Source organism: Neurospora tetraspora (assembly GCF_033439725.1).
Source record: "Neurospora tetraspora strain CBS 560.94 chromosome Unknown B0H65scaffold_7, whole genome shotgun sequence".
Lineage (NCBI taxonomy): Eukaryota > Fungi > Ascomycota > Sordariomycetes > Sordariales > Sordariaceae > Neurospora > Neurospora tetraspora.
The window spans coordinates 3,119,819-3,139,228 of NW_026944389.1; the positions used below are offsets into that span (position 1 = coordinate 3,119,819).

A 19,410-nucleotide genomic window follows, 5' to 3' on the forward strand; every position below is an offset into this window, starting at 1 on the left:
AGCCATTCCGTCACACGTCGGCATTGTGCAGGTTTGATATAACGTATTGAGTTGAAGCCGTTCCTGGAGTGAGTACCAAGCAAGTCAGGTCTCCAAACAGATCACTGCCGGAATTCGATGTGATGAACACACCCTTGGGCCGCCTGCCTGGTGACTCTGGATCGGGAAAGTGTAGAGCCTTTGCAGGAAGGCCATTGGCCATGGGCAGCTCATGGATATATAGATTCGGAATCCGGAATCACTCGATGTAGACGACGAGATTGGCCCTACACCACTTGAGAAAAGGAGTCAAGGCGAGGACCCGGCACATGGACTCCTACCAATAGCACCGACCAAAGGGAAAGCCCACCACTGCATCTCAGTTCCGCTTGTGGCGAGTGTAATTGAAGGTGCTGGGCTTCGAATGGGAGTGAGGGCGCCTTTTAGCCTGCAGAAGGAAGTTTGTGTGTGGACAGGATCAAACCCCCATGAACCCCGCATTTAACTTGAAATAGATGAATAGCAGAAAGCTTTAACACCCAGTAATGACGGCAAGTCTCCACGGCAGAATTTGAGAAGTCTTTGAGGTTTGCAACGATAACCGACGATGTGATGCTGTCAGATAGAAACGATGGTCGGATGGCCCCCAGATCTCTATGTCGTTGTCTGCCCTCTTCCTCTTTGATCAAGCTCACCGGAAATTTTGACTGTAGTGCTGCTGAAGTGAAACATATCGCAGAACACGATGAAGTGGCTTTCAATCACTTTGGCTCTCGCCGGGCCTTCACAAGCGGCGCTTCGTTTTGGATGCTCAACTCTTTCGATTCAGCGTCTTGATCCCCTTGTCGAGCCTGGCCGTCTTCCTTCGTCACACGTCCACCAAATCGTCGGTGGGAATGCCTTCAACGTCTCCATGACAGGTGATATCGGGCAGCAAGGCAGCTGTACGACATGCACATTCAGCGAGGACTTTTCCAACTACTGGACGGCCGTCATGTTCTTCAAGCACGCCAACGGCACCTACAAGCGTGTGCCCATCATGCAGAACGCTGCTCTGCCCAACGGTATCAACGGTGGCATGACCATCTACTACACGCAACAGGATTTTAACTCGAACGGCAACCAGAAGATTACCGCCTTCAAGCCTGTAAGTGAAATAGTTAGCAGGGACCGGAGCGCGGAGTAACTAACCACTCCTGGGCATGCAGGGCTTCCGTATGACTGTCGGCTCTCCCACCACCAACAGTCTCAACGATGCCAAGGGCCACGCTGGGCTACGATTCGTTTGCCTGACTGACAAGAACACGCGCTTCCCCGAGCTGCCTAACTTCCCGACCAAGCCCTGCAAGGGCGGCATCATGACGGTCCACCACTTCCCGTCATGCTGGGACGGCAAGAATCTCGACTCGCCCGACCACCAGTCACACATGTACAACACGGCCAAGGAGGCGTTCTCTCCAGCCGGCCCCTGCCCAGCATCGCACCCGGTACGCATGCCACAGGTGGCGTACGAGACGCTCTGGGACACCACCCAGTTCAACAACATGTGGCCCAAGGACGGGTCGAACCCCTTCGTGCTGAGCTATGGTGACAACAAGGGATACGGAACCCACGCGGATTACGTGTTCGGATGGAAGGGAGACTCGCTCCAGAAGGCGATGGATTCGAGCTGCATGTTCAACGCTTGTGAGAACGGCCGGCCGCTGAAGAGCCAGAATGTGCAGGCGATGAACAAGTGCGCCGTCAGGAACATGGTGAATGAGGATCTGGATTCTTGTAAGCTGACTTTCCGACCCTTGCTGCTTTTCTTGGCTAGACAGAACTGACATTTTGTGATGTTTAGGGCTCAAAGTGCTCCCCGGCCAGGCCATGTGAGGTACTGCTCCAGCAGTGTCTTGTCTTGTGGTGATTGAGGTTTAGATGTCGTGGACTGTTCAGAGATGCGCCGTGAAGTTTTGCGTGGTAGACTGACAGATGGTGGACGACATTGCGCATACGGCGTTGTTGACGTGCTTTTCAAGAGCGAGCAATGGCTGTATGTTGGGTTGATTTATCGTTTTTGGCGGCTCTCGCTGTTTTCTTCTTTTCGCTGCAGTGTGTTGAATGGTTAGTCTCAAGAGAACTCGACTGAGCCGAAATTGTCCCGTGAAAATTTGCTCCCGTCGGGTGCTTGTGCGAAAGGAAGGAATGGCTTCAGATGATGAAGGTGCAACTGTGAGCCGACGGGAGCGGGCTGACTTAATACGTTCAGAAAAGGAAAGTGCGTCTGTAACCATAAGCGGGTCCAACCGAGCGACGGGAATGTCTAGAAATCAACCAATCACAATCTGGATTCTGGAAGTCGTTGTAATATTACACGAGCACGACGCTTACTGTATTTTACAATATGCCTTTGGTTTCCCCAATCACACATTCAACCGTTTGAGAAGGAGCTTTCACCTCGACTACAAGGTGTTAGAATCAGGCAGCTGCCCTGATGACATAAGACTTTGTGGAGAATTTGTTCCAAGTTGTCTTTGATTATCTCCCAGCCACATTGCGGGTGTGTGACGGCCGTCTCAACGTCGCGAGGGGCCTGATCTGAATCAAGCTGAGCCAGCTGTATCCGGGCTGTATTGATGACAAGTCGGTCGGCCAGCAAAAGTGGACCGGCGGCCGATTCTCCCCACTTTTACCAACTTCGACCGATTACACTGCCGACCCCGACTCCGATTCTCATAACATGAGACAGTCGTCTTTCCGTCCTTGCTCAGTCAGGTCAGGATTCCTTTACTTTTCCCATTATTGTTTACTTTTGGCTTGTTGATCTTGGATCTTGAATAGAAATCCCATCGCTTCTCAATTGCTGAGACGGTCCGATCTCATCGCCCGCTAAAGCACCGCCGACGCCCTGAATTAGTACGCTATAAGTCCCACACCACCAACTGAGGACGGCCCCTTCCCGCACCACCATCGTTCGGCCAACAAAATGACAGCCATGGCCGACACTTCCATTAGCAGCAACCCGAACGGCTCAGGCACCAAGGAAAGACAGCGAGCTTGTGCCTACTGCAACAAGTCCAAAACGAAGTGCATTTGGCCTGGTGAACCGGGCGTCGGCGCGTGTCGACGATGCACCCGCTTGCGCCGTCGTCCCTGCACTGTCCCCCACCACGGCGAAAGACGACGACGCGGACCATCCACTCGAGTCGGCCAACTGGAGGAAAAGATTGACGGCCTCGTTTCACTCCTCAACGCTTCAAGGCAAATTCAACAACAGTCTTCGGCACCAGAATCGGCTTCTACATCTGAACACCCTGCCTCCAGTCATGATACGCCAGAAAACCCATCCTTTGGTCAACAGCCAACACCGGCGACATCAACCCAGCAACATTCATCGGCCTCGGAAGCTTTTTGTATACTCCCCATGAGCTGTACTCAGGATTGCCTTCCTCCGAACCATAACGCCCTTAAGACTCCGACCTCTACTGTCCAGAGTTCCTCTCCAGGGTCCGAGCCTACAAAGAGCTACATACCGCCAACGGCATGTATCGATATCATTCCACAACCATACGGCTACCTGCGCATAACCATGTGTGAAGCAGAACGCTTGCTCAAGTTGTACCAAACCGACTATCATCCTCGATTCCCGTTTGTGCCTATCCCACGAAATACAACAGCGCAGGACCTGTTTCAAAGGCAGCCATTCTTATTTCGGACCATCATTCAGATCGTTGCCCCTCAGAGCGCCGCTTTGCAACGTGGTATCATTGCTTGGTTTCGTGAGTACATTGCAACCCATATCGTCGTCAAACAGGAGAAGCGATTGGACCTGCTACAAGCCATATTGCTGTTCATTGCATGGTTGGTTCACTTTTACTATTGATTCACCCCTTGTTGACTGTCTGTGATCCGTGGTTGTTGACTATCGGCGTTCTCTTGTGCAACAGGAGCGAATCTCATTACTATGCCGAATCATGGGTGACAACCTTACACCAGCTAGCAGTCGGGCTTGTGGTAGATCTGGGCCTCAACAGCCACATACCCTCTAAGCACGTCGCCAATGGTGTAAACCAGTTTGTGGAAGAGTCTAGATGTCGTAACGGCTTCCGGGGACGGCCGCCTCATACACTGGAGGATATGCGGACCTATCTCGGATGCTTCTATGTCAGTTCACTGTAAGTTGTGCTGTTCAGCTCTTATGTGAATATCGCCTTGTTGCTTTTGGTATTTATCTTGATGAACTAGCTCTAATATCATTCACTCCATAGCACTGCTGCCTTATTTCGACATATCCCCATGATGCCCTGCTCCAGCTACATATCCTTCTGCTGTGACAAGATCGAAGCCGAGCAAGAGTACATTGAGGACACGTACCTTGTGGTCCTCATTAGAATGCAACTTATTGTTTGTAGGATCCTTGCGGTTTTCCCGGCTCCTGATTCGGATGGGAGCGGCACTACGACCTTCTCCGCAGCCGCACATATGGCTATGACAACTCTACGTGCCGATCTAGAGGATCTCAAGATGCAAGCACCAAACAACATTCGAGATAATTGTACGTACAAGAGGATTGATCACTGGGTGATGAAACCGGCTGGATGGGTCTGACTTTGCTGACCTGGACCCCAAAGTGTCCTTTGATATTGCCTTCAAAGGCATACTCGCCAGGCTATACGAACCCGCGATATATATGGCATCATCGTCAGTCTCTCCTCTTGACGGCATCCGAAAGTCAGAAGCAATGTGGTGCTGCCTGAATGCTGCCAAGGCAACTTTGGATGCATACGCCTCCATCCCCGTGGCCGACCTTAGCTATCTACCCTTCAACACCTACTGCCACATGACATTCTCCCTGATTCCCGCCACACGCCTGATTTTCTTACAAGATCCGGATTGGAATAACAAGCTCGCCGGCGAGAGCCTTGACTTTGCCGGCATAACGCAACGCCTTAGTGACCGGTGTGATCAGGCGGACAACGTGGCCATTGCAGAAGAATGGCGGCGAAAGCGCAAATACGTCACTGACACTCTGTCAGTGATGTCCATGCACCGCGACAAGCTCCGATGGATTCGTTCGTGGTATCTCTCCAAGATTGCAGCGCCGAATTCTGCCGCTACTGGGAATCATCCGCCGATGCACCACTCGGGTTCACAATACCAAGGACAAACAATGCCAGCTACTGAGATGATCGCAGACCCCGGGAACCCCGCGCCGGTTGAGGCACTGTCGCCGGTGTCATTCCTAGGCGACGAATGGTGGCAAGCAATGCTGGATGATATGAGCTTTCTTCAGCCGTAGGACGCCCAGAATGATAATGTGGCTGATGCTGCAGGCTACCATTGTTATACAAGCACTGCGAAGAATGTTGAGCAACAAGTGCAACATCTAGTTGCAGCCTATAGGGAATCTCGAAATCCAGAATGGCGACAAGCTCTTCTGCTCCTTGATGTCACACGCAGCCCTATGAGCGCGCGGAAGCTTGATAGCGCGCCTGCGGTAAGGCGAACAGGAGGAATGCCGAAATGAGTCGAGTACCGACTTGGTCGAATCATAGGGCTGAGCCGCGTGCCGGGCTCGGACTCCGGAAACGTGGGACTTCGGACTCCCGGAACAGTCTCCGCAATCACGGACGCATCGGCCCAGCTCTCACCGTTTGCCTGAACAAGAACTAGGCTTCAATATTACACTCATTCTGTTTGGACAACGTGCCTTAGCCATCACAGGCTTAGATCTTCCATTCCTCCAGAATGGCTGTTCTCGGTGCAGTCGGCGTGGAATCCACGCCGCCGAGATGGGACGATAAAATCATATGTGTCCGTGCATTCAGGGATGATTACCAACTAAGCGGGTGCCTAAACCACCGATCCAGTGACGACAGCCACAGGGCCAGTTTACCCCTACTGGACGCTTCTTGTAGCGGTCACCGCCTGGTTTCGATACCACTACGCCCCAGCGGAGCTGGCCACTACCTTATCACGCCCCCAAACCTTCAAGCTGTCACGATCCGACATCTGGCGAAAGCTTCACCTTCCATTGTTAGGTATCAAAAGGTATCAACGAACGATCAACACAGCAATGCACAACAGTTCAATCAATACAGAAATGAATTGGGACTGAGCAATCTCAAAGGACAAATCCCGACATGTTGTATCGCTAAAAATTGCGGTTTCCTTCGTTAGCAGTTGCACCCCCATGGACGTGCCGCCACTTCAACAGATGGAGTCAAATCCAAGCCGTCAGGTGTTCTGGATGATAATTATTTGAGGAATAGTCTACAGTTCCTGTCAGGTTGATTGTTATCTAACCTCTCAATATACCTTTACAGCTCAACAGCCCAAGAACGGGAAATGGGAACATGTGGCTATGGCTGTCGTGATGTTGACTCCTGAATCAGGCACCCAAAGATATAGGGCATTTTTTCCAAACATATCACCACCGCACGTACCACCCTAAGCTTTTAGCGATCTTTTTTTACCACTGACATTGGAATTGGCCAATCGCATGTAATACCGGTTAGAAACTTCCTTTTCCCGGCCATTTTCGATCACCATTTTGGAACCGGCCGGACTTAGTTCCTCACCTCCGTTGTCAATCAAGGGAGAATAACGCATCAATGGTGTACTCAACAACTGACCTTGGAAGAAGTCGCTCCTCGGACTGTAACCGGCCCCATTCGGTCTTCGACACAACCACTCCTACTGTATGCTATACCAGTACTCGGCGTTATCAAGATGGCATATAAAGATGGCCGACAACACCTTCAACCAGATTGCTTGGATCATCACACAACTCAAACAGCTCCAACATCAACTGAAGAGTCAACAATCCAACAGTCGCTCATCGCATCATACTCTCAGCAACACTCGACATCAGTTCAACAACACAATCTTTCCACTCAACTTCCACCTTTAACCGAAACTTCACAATGTCTGGCAACTCTTCCTCTCACGGCTCCTCGTCCGGAAAGACCAACTGGGACTCGATCGCCATGGGTTCTTCTGCCCTCGGGTTCATCAAGACGGACGTTGCCTCCAAGTCCTCTAGCTCCCGCGGTGGTTCTTCTCACGGTTCATCGTCTGGATCCAAGTCCGGCTCCTCTCACGGTAGCTCGGTAAGCCTTTCTTACTCCATGACACTGAGATAGCACGGGTGCTAACTTTGAGATAATTACAGAAGGGCTCCAGCAGCGGTTCGAGGCGCTAAGCGACTGCTCACATCTTCCATCAGATCTCTGCGAGGCAACTCATGGTTTTTCCTACCGGACTTCTTTGGCGTACTGGTCTTTATTAGAGGACGGAGTGATGGGCGTGGCATATTGCTTTTCTTTGCATGACATCATTGTTAGATGGGTCTGACACTCCCCAAGGAGTGGGGGCGCTTGGTGATTTGGGGTTTTTCTTTTTCCACTTTATCTTTCTCACTTTCTGTTATTGTTTGCGTTGTTTAGGTTTCTTTTTACCCTGCATATCGAACTACTCACGCTCCTTTTGGTCATCACTGGTATGATGGACAGAAACTACTAGTATAGTCAAATATCACAATCCGGCCGGATCATAAAACAGCACTGCTTCAACACCCCGCTGCTTTGATATGTTATTTACAGGTGGAGCGGCTTGCTCTACTTAGCTTACCCATTCTAACTATTATCCAAATACAACTGAACCTCTTTACAACCATCTTAGACTCCTAGTTTGCCAACGCCAATTTTATATCTGGTTCCCAGGTACCATATCATTCGAATCACGTGAATACTGTTCGAACTCAAGGAGAAAATATCGTAGCCTACAACGAATCACCTCCAATTCTCAAAACTCAATTCCCATCCGCCTCACAGGATCTCTTCCCCTGGCAGCTAAAAATCCACCGGCAGAACTCCAGACAAACAGGAGATATTGGTTTGGTAACCCTAAGCCCATCGCAGTCAAATGACATGATTCCAAATGCAAAACCAAGGTTTTCCAACACCGGCATACCGGACATAAATAAATCCATATCAACCCTTACCCAGCGGCACGGTGAAACCAGGCACCTACATTCTTTCCCATCTCATTCCACCACTCGGGTAACTGTGGGTTCAAAATCCACAGTTACGGTTCGAATATGTGGCGGTGCAAAACTCAGGTGTGCAATCCAAGATATCATTGGAAATCAGCGGAAATCATTTGGAATGTGTACTACGGGATACGATCCGTGCCGCAGGTCGCGTAGTGAAACGGGGGTGGGAACTAGTGATGCTGGGACATGGTGCGTGTTGAACCATACGGAGGAGGTGATCACGTGAGACGACGAATGTGGTAGTAAATGTCTTAATTAATTTAAAAGAGAGAAAAGAGTAAAGGGAAGAGGAGGATAGAGTCCGACTTATATACAGGGTAAGTATATGTGGATCGTATCTACTTATACTAAGAATGTTAAGAAATAGTAATGGCTTTAACACTCCCCCTCGATCCAAATATGGATTGTCCTATAACGAGAAAAATAGGTGGAAATAGGCTAAAAACGGCGAAAGTAAGGTTATTTACAAGTATTTCTCTTTCGCCCAATATAGTTAGTACTAGTAAAACCTAGTAGGAAAAAGGATTACTACTATAAGGGTTAATATAAGAACGGTAATATAATAATAAGTATAATAAATTTGAAAAATAAAAATAAAAAAGTAAGTAAAAGATAAAAAATGTAAGAACTTTTAATGTAGAGGTTATAAGATTATGTAAGCGATACTAATCGATTCGTTTTAGTATAACGGTTAAAATAAAGACACTTATAAAGCCGTATGAGGGTTGGAAGGTATTGAGATGGCCGTGAATCAATTTTTAAAATTTTTTATATTAGAGAATTTCGTGGAAATTGGAAAATTGTAATTTAAACCGTCGATATATATATATATTTAATTAAGGGGAGTAGGATTTATAAGTAAAGGACTAACCTAATATAAAAGTAATGAAAGATGAAAAAAGTAATATAGTAATTAACTATTAGGTATAGAAGGTCTAGTAAATATATATATACGGGGAGATAGGTAGTTAGGTATTAAAAAAGTATTAATAAGTCTTTAATAGTAATAATAAGGTAGAAGGTTCTAATAATCCCAATATTTAATAGTATTATTTAAAGATACTTCGGGGTAGAGCCTTTGTAAAGATGTCGGCAATTTATTCCTTAGTAACTATATATTAGAGATTTATATTCTTAGTAGCTTACGCTTCCTTATATTATATTTTTTAAATAATAATATACTTCGTACGGGAATAGTATTATAAGTTCTTCGTTAGAGCTATAGTATTTTAGTTATTATAGCGGATAATAATATGTTACGAACTTAAGCGAGTGACACGAGCTAACCAAGCCACTGGGACACTACAGCCACGCAGAGGCGGGGCGGTGTAACCATAGAAGGCCAGTAAGACAGGGGACCAGAGGGCTCACGGACTATGAGGGCTCACGTCGTGAGCCAGACTCTCTAAGGTAAGCCAGGACAACATCAAGAGTCTAAGGACACTCGGGTCCCAGTCGATGGCAGCGATATAAGAAGGCGCCTGGAGAACCTAGCTAGCGAGATAGTTCGACAGTAGTTAATAGACCATCGTCATCAGAAACTTGTACGCGATACTTGTTGTGAACCCTTTGGCTTCACCGAACTGCACTTGATAGTCTTTACCTTCAGCTATCCCACTTAGGCAGATCAAGACTGCCGTTCGTCACATAATAGTAGAATTAGTTATAAAAGATAAGTTAAATAGTAATCTTCTAAGTTAGATCGCTTCTTTAATTACTTATATTTATATTATAACTTTTATTTTGTAAAATAATAGGGTAACAGTCTATTAGCGTTTAAATTACTAATTAATAGTTGCGCTACTAATATAGAATATATAACTACTTATAAAACGTTTAATAAAAGTATCGCCGCCCTAATTAGTATCCGAATAATTAGTAAAAATAATAGAAGATAGGCCGGAATAAGTGAAGTAAAGGGTAAGAATATTACGAAGGTACCTAAAAATGCGTTTTACAGCTAATATGTAGGTTAGAATTAGTTTGGTGAGATATCAGTTGTAGAAAGATACTATAAAAGTAATATTTAGACGTATATTAAATATTATATATATAAGGGAACCGATAGTATTAATATATTAGTATTTATTAATATTGGAAATTTTAAAATCGTCGGCGGGCTTAAGGATTTTATAAGTATTTATAAGGGTAGAGATAATATTATAATTTAATATATTAAAATCGTTAAATACTTTTTCGAAGTAAGCTTTCTAATTAAATTTAAAGGTACGATTTAGTCTATCGCGAATTATAACTATATTTAGGTAATACGAATATAGACCTATATCGGTTATTTTAAATTATTAGCTAAAGGTATTTTTTAGGGCTTGAACGTTGGATTTAGATAGGCTGGCAATAAATAAATTATTAATATAAGTAGTGATATAGGTAGTACCTTTATTAAAAATAATTTTATTAGCAGGTAGCGAGGTAAAGCCGAAAGTATAAAGGAAGGCGGTAAATATATTATATTAAATACGTAAATTCGATTTAAAGTTATAGAAGCTACAATTTAATTTATATATTAAAATTTTATTATTATTAATAATACCGGAGGGTTATTCTACGTAAATTTCTTCTTTAATTAAATTATAGAAAAAAATAGTTTAAACATTTTTTTATTTTAGTTCTAAATTAAAAGCAACGGCGAAGGCGAAAATAAATTTATAATTTATAAATTTTATAACCGAAACGGATATTTTATTATAATTAATCCTTTCCCGCTATTTAAAGCTGTAAATTACCTAGCGAGCCTTATAACGAAGGATTTTACTATTAAAACCGGTTTTAAATTTATAAACCTACTTCCTAATTAAAAGCCGACGGCCAAGATTATTAAAAATAAAGGTCTAGGTCTAATTTTCGACGAACGATCAATATTCTACCTATATAGTAGCTTATTAATATTATGAATTTAATCGTTTTATAACTTTTTAATGATTTTTAAATTTAGGAGTAAACGGAGTAATAAAAATAATAAGGGCTAAGAAATCAATATTGATATATTTATTAATAATTTTTAATAATAACTATTATTTCTTAAGAAAAGTAAGAACCGGGGGGCGTAGCTTAGGGTAACGATTAATAATAGTACGTTAATAATCGGGGTCGAGAAGATTTAAATCGCTACTAATATAAATAATATTAAATATTAGCGTGGATAATTCTAGTAAGGACGGTTCTAATAGGGACGGTTAAAATAATTAAAACGGCAATTATAATAATCCGTCCGGGAATAATAGAAAGAAAAATAATTAGGATAAGGGTAATAATAGCGTAAGTACGTTGGAATTTCCTCCTAATTATATTAATGGAACTCCCTTTAAATTTAGAATTCCCCTTAAATTAGAAGTAAGAAATAAATAAATTAATAGTAAGAGCGCTAGTAAGAGTAGTAGCGGGGTAGATATAAATATTATTTACGCGGGAAGCCGCGGGGGTATTAAGCAGAAATTTGTAGAGGGTTTGTTTAAATTTATTCCTAAATAGCCTCATATTAAGTTAAATAAATGAAGGTTAAATAAATTAGGAAAAGAAATATATAAATTAATAAAAGAGGTATTAGAATTAGAGTTTAGTATATAAACGAAGGAAGGTAAATGAATTATTAATTCCGGGGTAAGGTTTAGAAGCCGTTATAGATTTCGTTTTTAATACGAGGGTTAAAATAGAAACCGGCGAAGAAGGAAATAGGCGGCGGTCGGTCTAATAATAGTATATTTAAAAGAGTAGGATATTTATTATTAAAAATAAAATCGATAGATATCCTTTCTATAGGGGTATTCGAATTCTTTAGTGGAGGTTTTAGAAATATACGGTCGGTTTCTCCTTTTTAATAGCTTTAATTAAATTCTAGGAGGGAGCTAGGTATATCGTACGTTTAGGCATTTTTAAAATCGATTCGGCTACCGATGAAATCGGGGATTTCTAATATTAGAGCCGTCTAATTATATTTTTAGAATAATATAATAAACTCGTTGGAAGAAATCTTTAAAAATTATATTTCGATTAGTACTTCCTTAGAATAGAACGTATCTTTATTAAATAATACGTTACGGGTATTAATAATCGAATTATTAATAGGGTTTTAAATATAGTAAATTAAGGAAATAATATAGCCGATTAAATAACTGATCTATATTTTAAAATTTATTTTCTAGCGCCTTTTTTATTTCATTTAAGCGGTTATAATTATAGCGTATACTTTGTAACTCTAAATACGAAGGTATATAATATTTAGCTTATATAGAGTTAATATATTGAATCCGTTTCATTTAGTAATAAAAGTATAGAAACGTTCGTATAAGGATCTTTAATTATAAACGAATTTAGAAGACTAATTAATAAAATAAACTATTATAAAAACGATTTCTAATTATAAATCTTTAGCGAGATAAAAACTCTATATTATCATTTTAAATTTTTACTTAATTATCTTTCCCGAACGTTCTACGCTACTATTTTATATTTAAGTATATAGAATAAAGGGCTTAATAATTATACCTCTAAAAACAAGGAATTTTTTCACTGTATAGGACTTACTAATTTCGTTATTGTATTCAATAACCTTTAATTAAATATTATACCGAATATTTCATATTGTAAAAAGGTTGTTAAAGAAGGAGACGATAATAGTAGTTTTATAATTTATTATATAGTAATCTTAAATACATCCGGTATATTTATAAGTAATAAATATAATGCTAGAATATTTTTAGTGGCTCTTCGTATAATCGAGAAAATCTATAACCAATTTCTTTTCTAAATTATAGTTATAGTCGCAAGGTTTGCGGCTAACTTATTATTTATTTTTTAATAAAGTATACGCGTCGCAATATATAGTAAAAGGATCTTTAAAGCGGGTACCAACGACGTTAGTAAAGTAATCGAATACTTAAGGATTATAATAACCGAAGTGGTAATATTAAATAATAACTTCTTTTTTATAAGACTTATAGCAGTTAAAGGAATTAAATTAATTATATTGTATAAAAAAAGTAGTTTTAGAGAAAGAAAGAAAGAGGTTTTCGAAGACCGTTTAAAAATATTATATTATAAAATAGGAGAAGAAAAAATAATTTAAGCTTTAAAAGTAGTTATTAGGTAGTCGCTAGTCCTAATAAAAACCTTTCTTATGAAGAAGGTAAAAAGAGACGAAATTAATTATAAAATTGGGGTAGAAAATTATATTATAGAGATAGAATTTCCTAGGCCTTCTATATCCCTAAACTATAATATTTATATCATTATGTCTTTTAATAAGAATATGGGAATTTCTAGCTTAAAGATTATTATTGTAGGGAGCGTAACGAAAATTAATAAAATAAATAATTTTATTAAAAATATAAAAGGAATTACTAGAATCGAAAAGGGCACTACTCTTAAAAAGGTATAATTTTGAATTTCCTTTTCCTATTTAGAAAGCCGCCTAATAAATAATTATTTTATAATTGACTATTATTTCCTAAATACTTTTATTAGAAAATTAATTACTTTTATTATTATTATTATTATTTTACTTTATCTCTTATTCGAAGCGGTCGACTTCTCTCTTTAATCTTGGGTTATTATAGAAATTCTTTTTAATTTTATTTTAGACTTTCTTAATAGATTTCTATTTAGGGTTAATCACTTTAGTAGGGAATATATATTAATAGTATTTAATTAGGTAGAGGCCCTATTAATACGCTTTATAATAAATATTTAGGGATAATAATGAAGTATTTATAGCCACAACTTCGCGCTTCCTCTTATAATAGTTTTAGGTCCTACTAGATTAAATATCTTTATTCTTAGTACTACTATCCTATAAACTATTAAAAGTTAGGCCTATACTAAACGTTCCTCTATAGCCCTTAATCTTATTAGTACTAATAGGAAATCGTTCGTTTAATCCTTTATAGCGGAAGTCTCCGGATACTAAACGAAAATTGAGGGTATTAATTATAATTTTCTTGCTAAAGTATTTAGAAATATTAAATACCTAGGTAAATTTAATTAGCTATAGGTAGTTCAAGAAGTCTTTAAACTAAATATTAACTATAGTAACCTCTAGAACTGTGTAATAGATTACGTTAATTATTATAGCGTCCTAACTATTTATTTACTTACTTATTCTGTTATTCTTCTTATTAGGCTCGTTTAATAGTAATTTAAAATAATTGTAATATTTTTAGCGAATTTTAATTTAAGTATTTTCCTTTTATTAATTATAGCCGTCCTTAATATTAGTATACTATTCGGCTGTAGATAGGAGGGATAGAAAGTTATTAGTCTTATAGGAAGGGGATATAGATTCTTATATCTATTTTCAAATATTAGCGTTATTAATCTTAAAGGATTTATAGATTTTTATATTATAAGATTAGTTAATACGGTCGTATTTATATTCTTATAGATTAAAGGTAGTAAGGTTTATTAATTTAATTGTAGTGTTATCGGTTTATTAATTTAAGGTTCGGTTAGTAGTCTCTACGCCCTTAAGGATTTGAGGCACTTCCGGGGCTTTAGCTTCCTTGTTTACGTTTATAATTGCTGGGGCCGGGGTTGGAGCTAGGGGTATATAAACGATAGTACCGACTTTGAATTTATTAAGAACTTTCCGAATTCTTTTAATATAGCGGAGGGCTATAGTTTTAGTAGCGTAATTATTGATACGGATGAGTAGAGGCTTCTAAACGGCGGGCTCTAGCCCTAGTACGAAGTTGGTAAAGTCGAGACCTTTAATATAATTAGATAATTTATTATTTTAATTACGGAATTTCGAGGGCCTATCGAAGTAGGGACGGATAGTTTTAAAGGAGGATTCTTTTAATAGGGATATAGTTTTTTTATTAATTTGGTCGTTATTAGGGTGATTCGAGAGGTATTGGTACGTAGATATTTGTGTTTTTATAGATATTGGCGTAAAATATAAGTATCGTAAATTGGATTATTAATTGTTAGAATGTACGGTTGAGTTAAAAGTGGGTAAATCTCTATATTGATATATGTATATAAAAGAGTGCTGTGGAACTAGAGTTGGAGGCTCCTAGAGTATTAGGGAGGTCTGTAGCTAGATTTTGTGTGGCTGGGAGGCTAGTCTTCATTTAGAGCCCCCTTCTTACTAGCTGGATTTAACCCTCCAAACTAACAGAATCCCGCCTGATTTGACTACCTGAAGATATTAGAATGCACGGTTGAATTAAATGTGTGTAAATCTCTATATTGATCTGTGTATATATAGAAGAGTGCTGTGGAACTAGAGTTGGGGGCTTCTAGAGTATTAGGGAGGTTTGCAGCCAGATTCTAGATAGTTGGGAGGCTAGTCCGCATTTAGAGCCCCCTTCTTACTGGTTGGAATTAACCTTCTAAATTAATATACCTCCCTAATTAAAATCTTATAGAGATAAAACTGCTTAGAAATAAAGTTATTTATCATATTATATAACTATCTTAGGATTTATCTCCTTAATAATTTTATTTATTTTGATATACATTATTATATTCTCTTATCTTTTTAATTCTTTATTTTTTACTAAATTTATCTTTATTAACTTTATAAATACTATATATGTTTGGAAGTTCTATACCTTTATTAAACCGTTTGTAGGTATTTTGCCTGTCTTTAAATATTTAATTTTTATTCTTCTAGTAAATACTTTTTATTTTACTCAGTATTTATAAATATCTACGTACTTGAATTTTACTGTTAGCTTTATAGCTTCTATAATTAAAATTCTAATAGTTTATTAATTATTATAATTTAGGGTAGGGATAGGATTAATTCATTTTATTATAAAATCAGTAATAAATTTTATTATAAACAGGGTTTTCTTAGTTATATTAGTAAGTATAATAAATTTTGCTTCGGTTATAGAAATAATTATAATTATTTATTTAGTAGTACTTTAATAAATTAGCCCTCTAAAGAATTATATTATAAATCCTTAGCAATTTTTATAATTTGTAAAATTGTTTGTAAATAACGAGTTTGAAGTAATTTAGAATATTTATTACTTTTATCATAGAGTACTATGTTAGCAGTAGTATAAAGGTAATAGAGTATTTTATTTATAGCTTTATAATAATTTAAATTAGGGTTATAATTATATTTAGAAAGACGGCTAGCGGCGAAAGTAATATTTAGGCGTATAATAATAGTAGTATATAGTATTAAGCCTATTTTAATTTAATATAAGTATATTAAGTAAGGGAAATTTTAATTTTAAAGGGAATTAATTCGATATTAGATATAGGGATTGAAGTAATACATTTAATACTTATAAAGTAGTAGATCTTCTATAAATACAAACGTTAAAATAATTAGATCTTTCCTACTTTATAATTTCGAATAATTTCGATACTTAGGAACTATTATAGGTCGTTTCCTCTAATTATATAATATTACTAATTAAAATTGTCTATATATTTTTGTATAGCGGTAATTTTATTAGGGTGATACGCGAAAATTATATTATTATTATAATAGACAACGAAGATACTATTATTAATAAGAATATATAGTTCTTTAGAGATTAGTTAGATATTTATTATTTTAAAAGTATTTATAAACTTTCGTTACTAGAGGAGTAAAGAATATTATAGCCTATATAGAACTTTAAATATTTTAAGGATTTTACCCAGAATTTTATAGTTTAGAGGTATATGTATATAGATATTTTTATTTATATAAGTATTGACGAAGGTATTAACTGTATTATATTAAATGATTTCAAAGTTAAATTAAGCAGTTATAATAATAAGAATATAGAAAGAATGGCTAACGAAGGTAGAAGCGTACGTTTCCTACCTTATTTTCTTTATTTATTAATTTCTACGAATAATAAGATGGGCTTTAACTTTATTGAACTTACTATTCTTAAAGGATTTGTACGTATATACCTATATATAGTTGAAGATTTATTTATTTCGAATATATAATTTGTCCTTATCAACTTTTAATTAAATTTCCATTTTCTTATAATTAGTACAATAAGTTTATTCTATTTGTTTAAAGAGGTTTCTAAGGATATAGTAGTTAAAAAATTTATAGTTTTTAGGTGTTAAGGGAAAATAATATTTATAAACAGATTAGATTTTATTTATATGGATTAAAGATTCGAATTCCTTTTTAATAATAATTTCATTATTGTAAGTAAATTACTATAATTTTATTTTTATAATAAGCTTACTATTATATATTATTGTAGGTTAATAAAGTCTATTAGTATTAAATGCGGCCTTTAAGGGCTCGAAACTTTTATAGATTTCGTTTTTAATATAGGGGTTAAAATGGAAGCCAGTAAGGAAGGAGGCAAGTAGCGGTCGGTCCAGCGGCGGCGTATTTAAAAGAGTAGGATATTTATTATCGAGAATAAAATTGATAGATATCCTTTTTGCGGGGGTATTCGAATTTCATAGCGGGGGTTTTAGAAATATAAGGTCGGTTTCTTCTTTTTAATAAATTTAATTAAATTTTAGAAGGGAGCCGGGTATATCATACGTTTAAGTATTTTTAAAGTCGATTCGGCTACTGACGAAATTAGGGATTTTTGGTATTAGAATTATTTAATTATATTTTTAGAGTAATATAATAAATTCGTTGGAAAAGATTTTTGGGGATTATATTTTAATTGGTACTTCCTTATAATAGAGTGTATCTTTATTAAATAACATATTATGGGTATTAATAATCGAATTATTAACGGGGTTCTAAATACGGTAGATTGAAGAAGCGGCGTAACTAATTAAGTAACCGATTTATATTTTAGGATTTATTTTTTAATACTTTTCGTCTTTCTTTTAGGCGGTTATAGTTATAGCGTATATTTTATAGCTATAGATATATAAGTATATAATATTTAGTTTATATAGAATTAATATATTTAATCTATTCCATTCAGTAATAAAGGTATAGAAATATTCGTATAGGGATTTTTAATTGAAAAAGAATTTAAGGGACCGATTAATAAAGTAAATTGCTATAAAAACAATTTTTAATTATAGATTTTTAGCGAAATAAAAATTCTGTATTATTATTCCAAATTTTTCTTTAATTATACTTCCCGAACGTTCTACGCTATTATTTTATATTTAAATATATAAAGTAAAGGGTTTAATAATTATATTTTTAAGAGTAAGGAATTCTTTTACTATATAGGACCTATTAATTTCGTTATTATACTTAATAACCTTTAATTAGATATCGTATTAAATATTTAATATTATAAAAAAGTCGTTAAGAAAGGAGGCGATAATAGTAATTTTGCAATTTATTATATAGTAATCTTAAATATACTTAGCATATTTGTAAATAATAAATATGACGTTAGAATATTTTTAATAACTCTTTATATAATCGAGAAAATTTATAACCAATTTCTCTCCTAAATTATAATTATAATTATAGGGTTTACAGCTAATTTATTATTTAATTTTTAATAAAATATATACGTTGTAATATATAGTAGAGGGACTTTTAAGGCGGGTACTGATAATATTAGTAAAATAGTTAAATATTTAAAGACTATAGTAATGAAAATAATAATATTAAATAATAGCTTCTTTTTTATAGCACTTATAGCCGTTAAGGAAGTTAAATTAATTACGTCGTATAAAGAAAGTAATTTTAGAGAAAGAGGAAGAAAGGTTTTTAAAGACTATTTAATAGTATTGCGTTGTAAAATAGTAAAAGAAAGAATAATTTAGGTTTCGAAGGTAATTATTAGGTAGTCGCTAGTTTTAATAAAGACTTTTTTTATAAAGGAGGTAGAGGGAAACGAAATTAACTATAAAATTAGGATAGAAGGTTATATTATAGAGACGAAATTTCTTAACCTCTTTGTATCCTTGGACTATAATATTTATATTGCTATATCTTTTAATAAGAATATAGGAATTTTTAGCTTAGAAACTATGATTGTAGGGAATATAACGAAAGTTAATAAAATAGGTAATTTCGTTAAAAATATAAAGGGAGTTATTAGAATTAAAAAGGGCGCTATTTTTGAGAGGGTACGGTTTTAAGTTTCCTTCTCCTACTTAGAAAGCTACTTAATAAATAGCTATCTTACAATTAGCTACTATTTCTTAGGTACTTTTGCTAAAAAGTTAATTATTTTTATTACTATTATTATTTTATTTTATTTCTTATTCGAAGTAATCGACTTCTTTCTTTAATTTTAAATTATTGCGGAAGTTCTTCTTAACCCTATTTTAGACTTTTTTTAATAGGTTTCTATTTAGGGTTAATTATTTTAGTAGGGAATAAATACTAATAGTATTTAATTAAGTAGAGGTTTTATTAATATACTTTATAATAAATATTTGGAGATAATAATAAAATATTTATAGTTATAACCTCGCGCTTCCTCTTACGATAGTTCTAAGTTCTATTAAATTAAGCGTTTTCG

At 36.8% G+C, this 19,410-nt stretch overlaps 3 protein-coding genes across 3 annotated transcripts; all 3 read left to right on the top strand.

The window, feature by feature from the left end:
* Positions 1 to 332: 332 nt before the first annotated feature.
* Positions 333 to 1,854, top strand: B0H65DRAFT_580916 (uncharacterized protein; the record flags this gene model as incomplete). Its single annotated transcript, XM_062830802.1, has 3 exons — positions 333 to 1,126; positions 1,188 to 1,755; positions 1,823 to 1,854. The coding sequence occupies exons 1-3, from the start codon at positions 725 to 727 to the stop codon at positions 1,852 to 1,854; spliced, it is 1,002 nt and encodes a 333-aa protein (XP_062678841.1). The 5' UTR covers positions 333 to 724.
* Positions 1,855 to 2,723: 869 nt separating this feature from the next.
* B0H65DRAFT_301943 (uncharacterized protein) lies at positions 2,724 to 5,309 on the top strand. Its single transcript, XM_062823147.1, has 4 exons — positions 2,724 to 3,822; positions 3,909 to 4,136; positions 4,230 to 4,516; positions 4,593 to 5,309. The coding sequence occupies exons 1-4, from the start codon at positions 2,948 to 2,950 to the stop codon at positions 5,258 to 5,260; spliced, it is 2,058 nt and encodes a 685-aa protein (XP_062678842.1). The 5' UTR covers positions 2,724 to 2,947; the 3' UTR covers positions 5,261 to 5,309.
* A 1,578-nt stretch (positions 5,310 to 6,887) lies between these two features.
* On the top strand, positions 6,888 to 7,165 carry B0H65DRAFT_552210 (uncharacterized protein; the record flags this gene model as incomplete). Its single annotated transcript, XM_062829874.1, has 2 exons — positions 6,888 to 7,073; positions 7,136 to 7,165. The coding sequence occupies 2 exons, from the start codon at positions 6,888 to 6,890 to the stop codon at positions 7,163 to 7,165; spliced, it is 216 nt and encodes a 71-aa protein (XP_062678843.1).
* Positions 7,166 to 19,410: the final 12,245 nt, after the last annotated feature.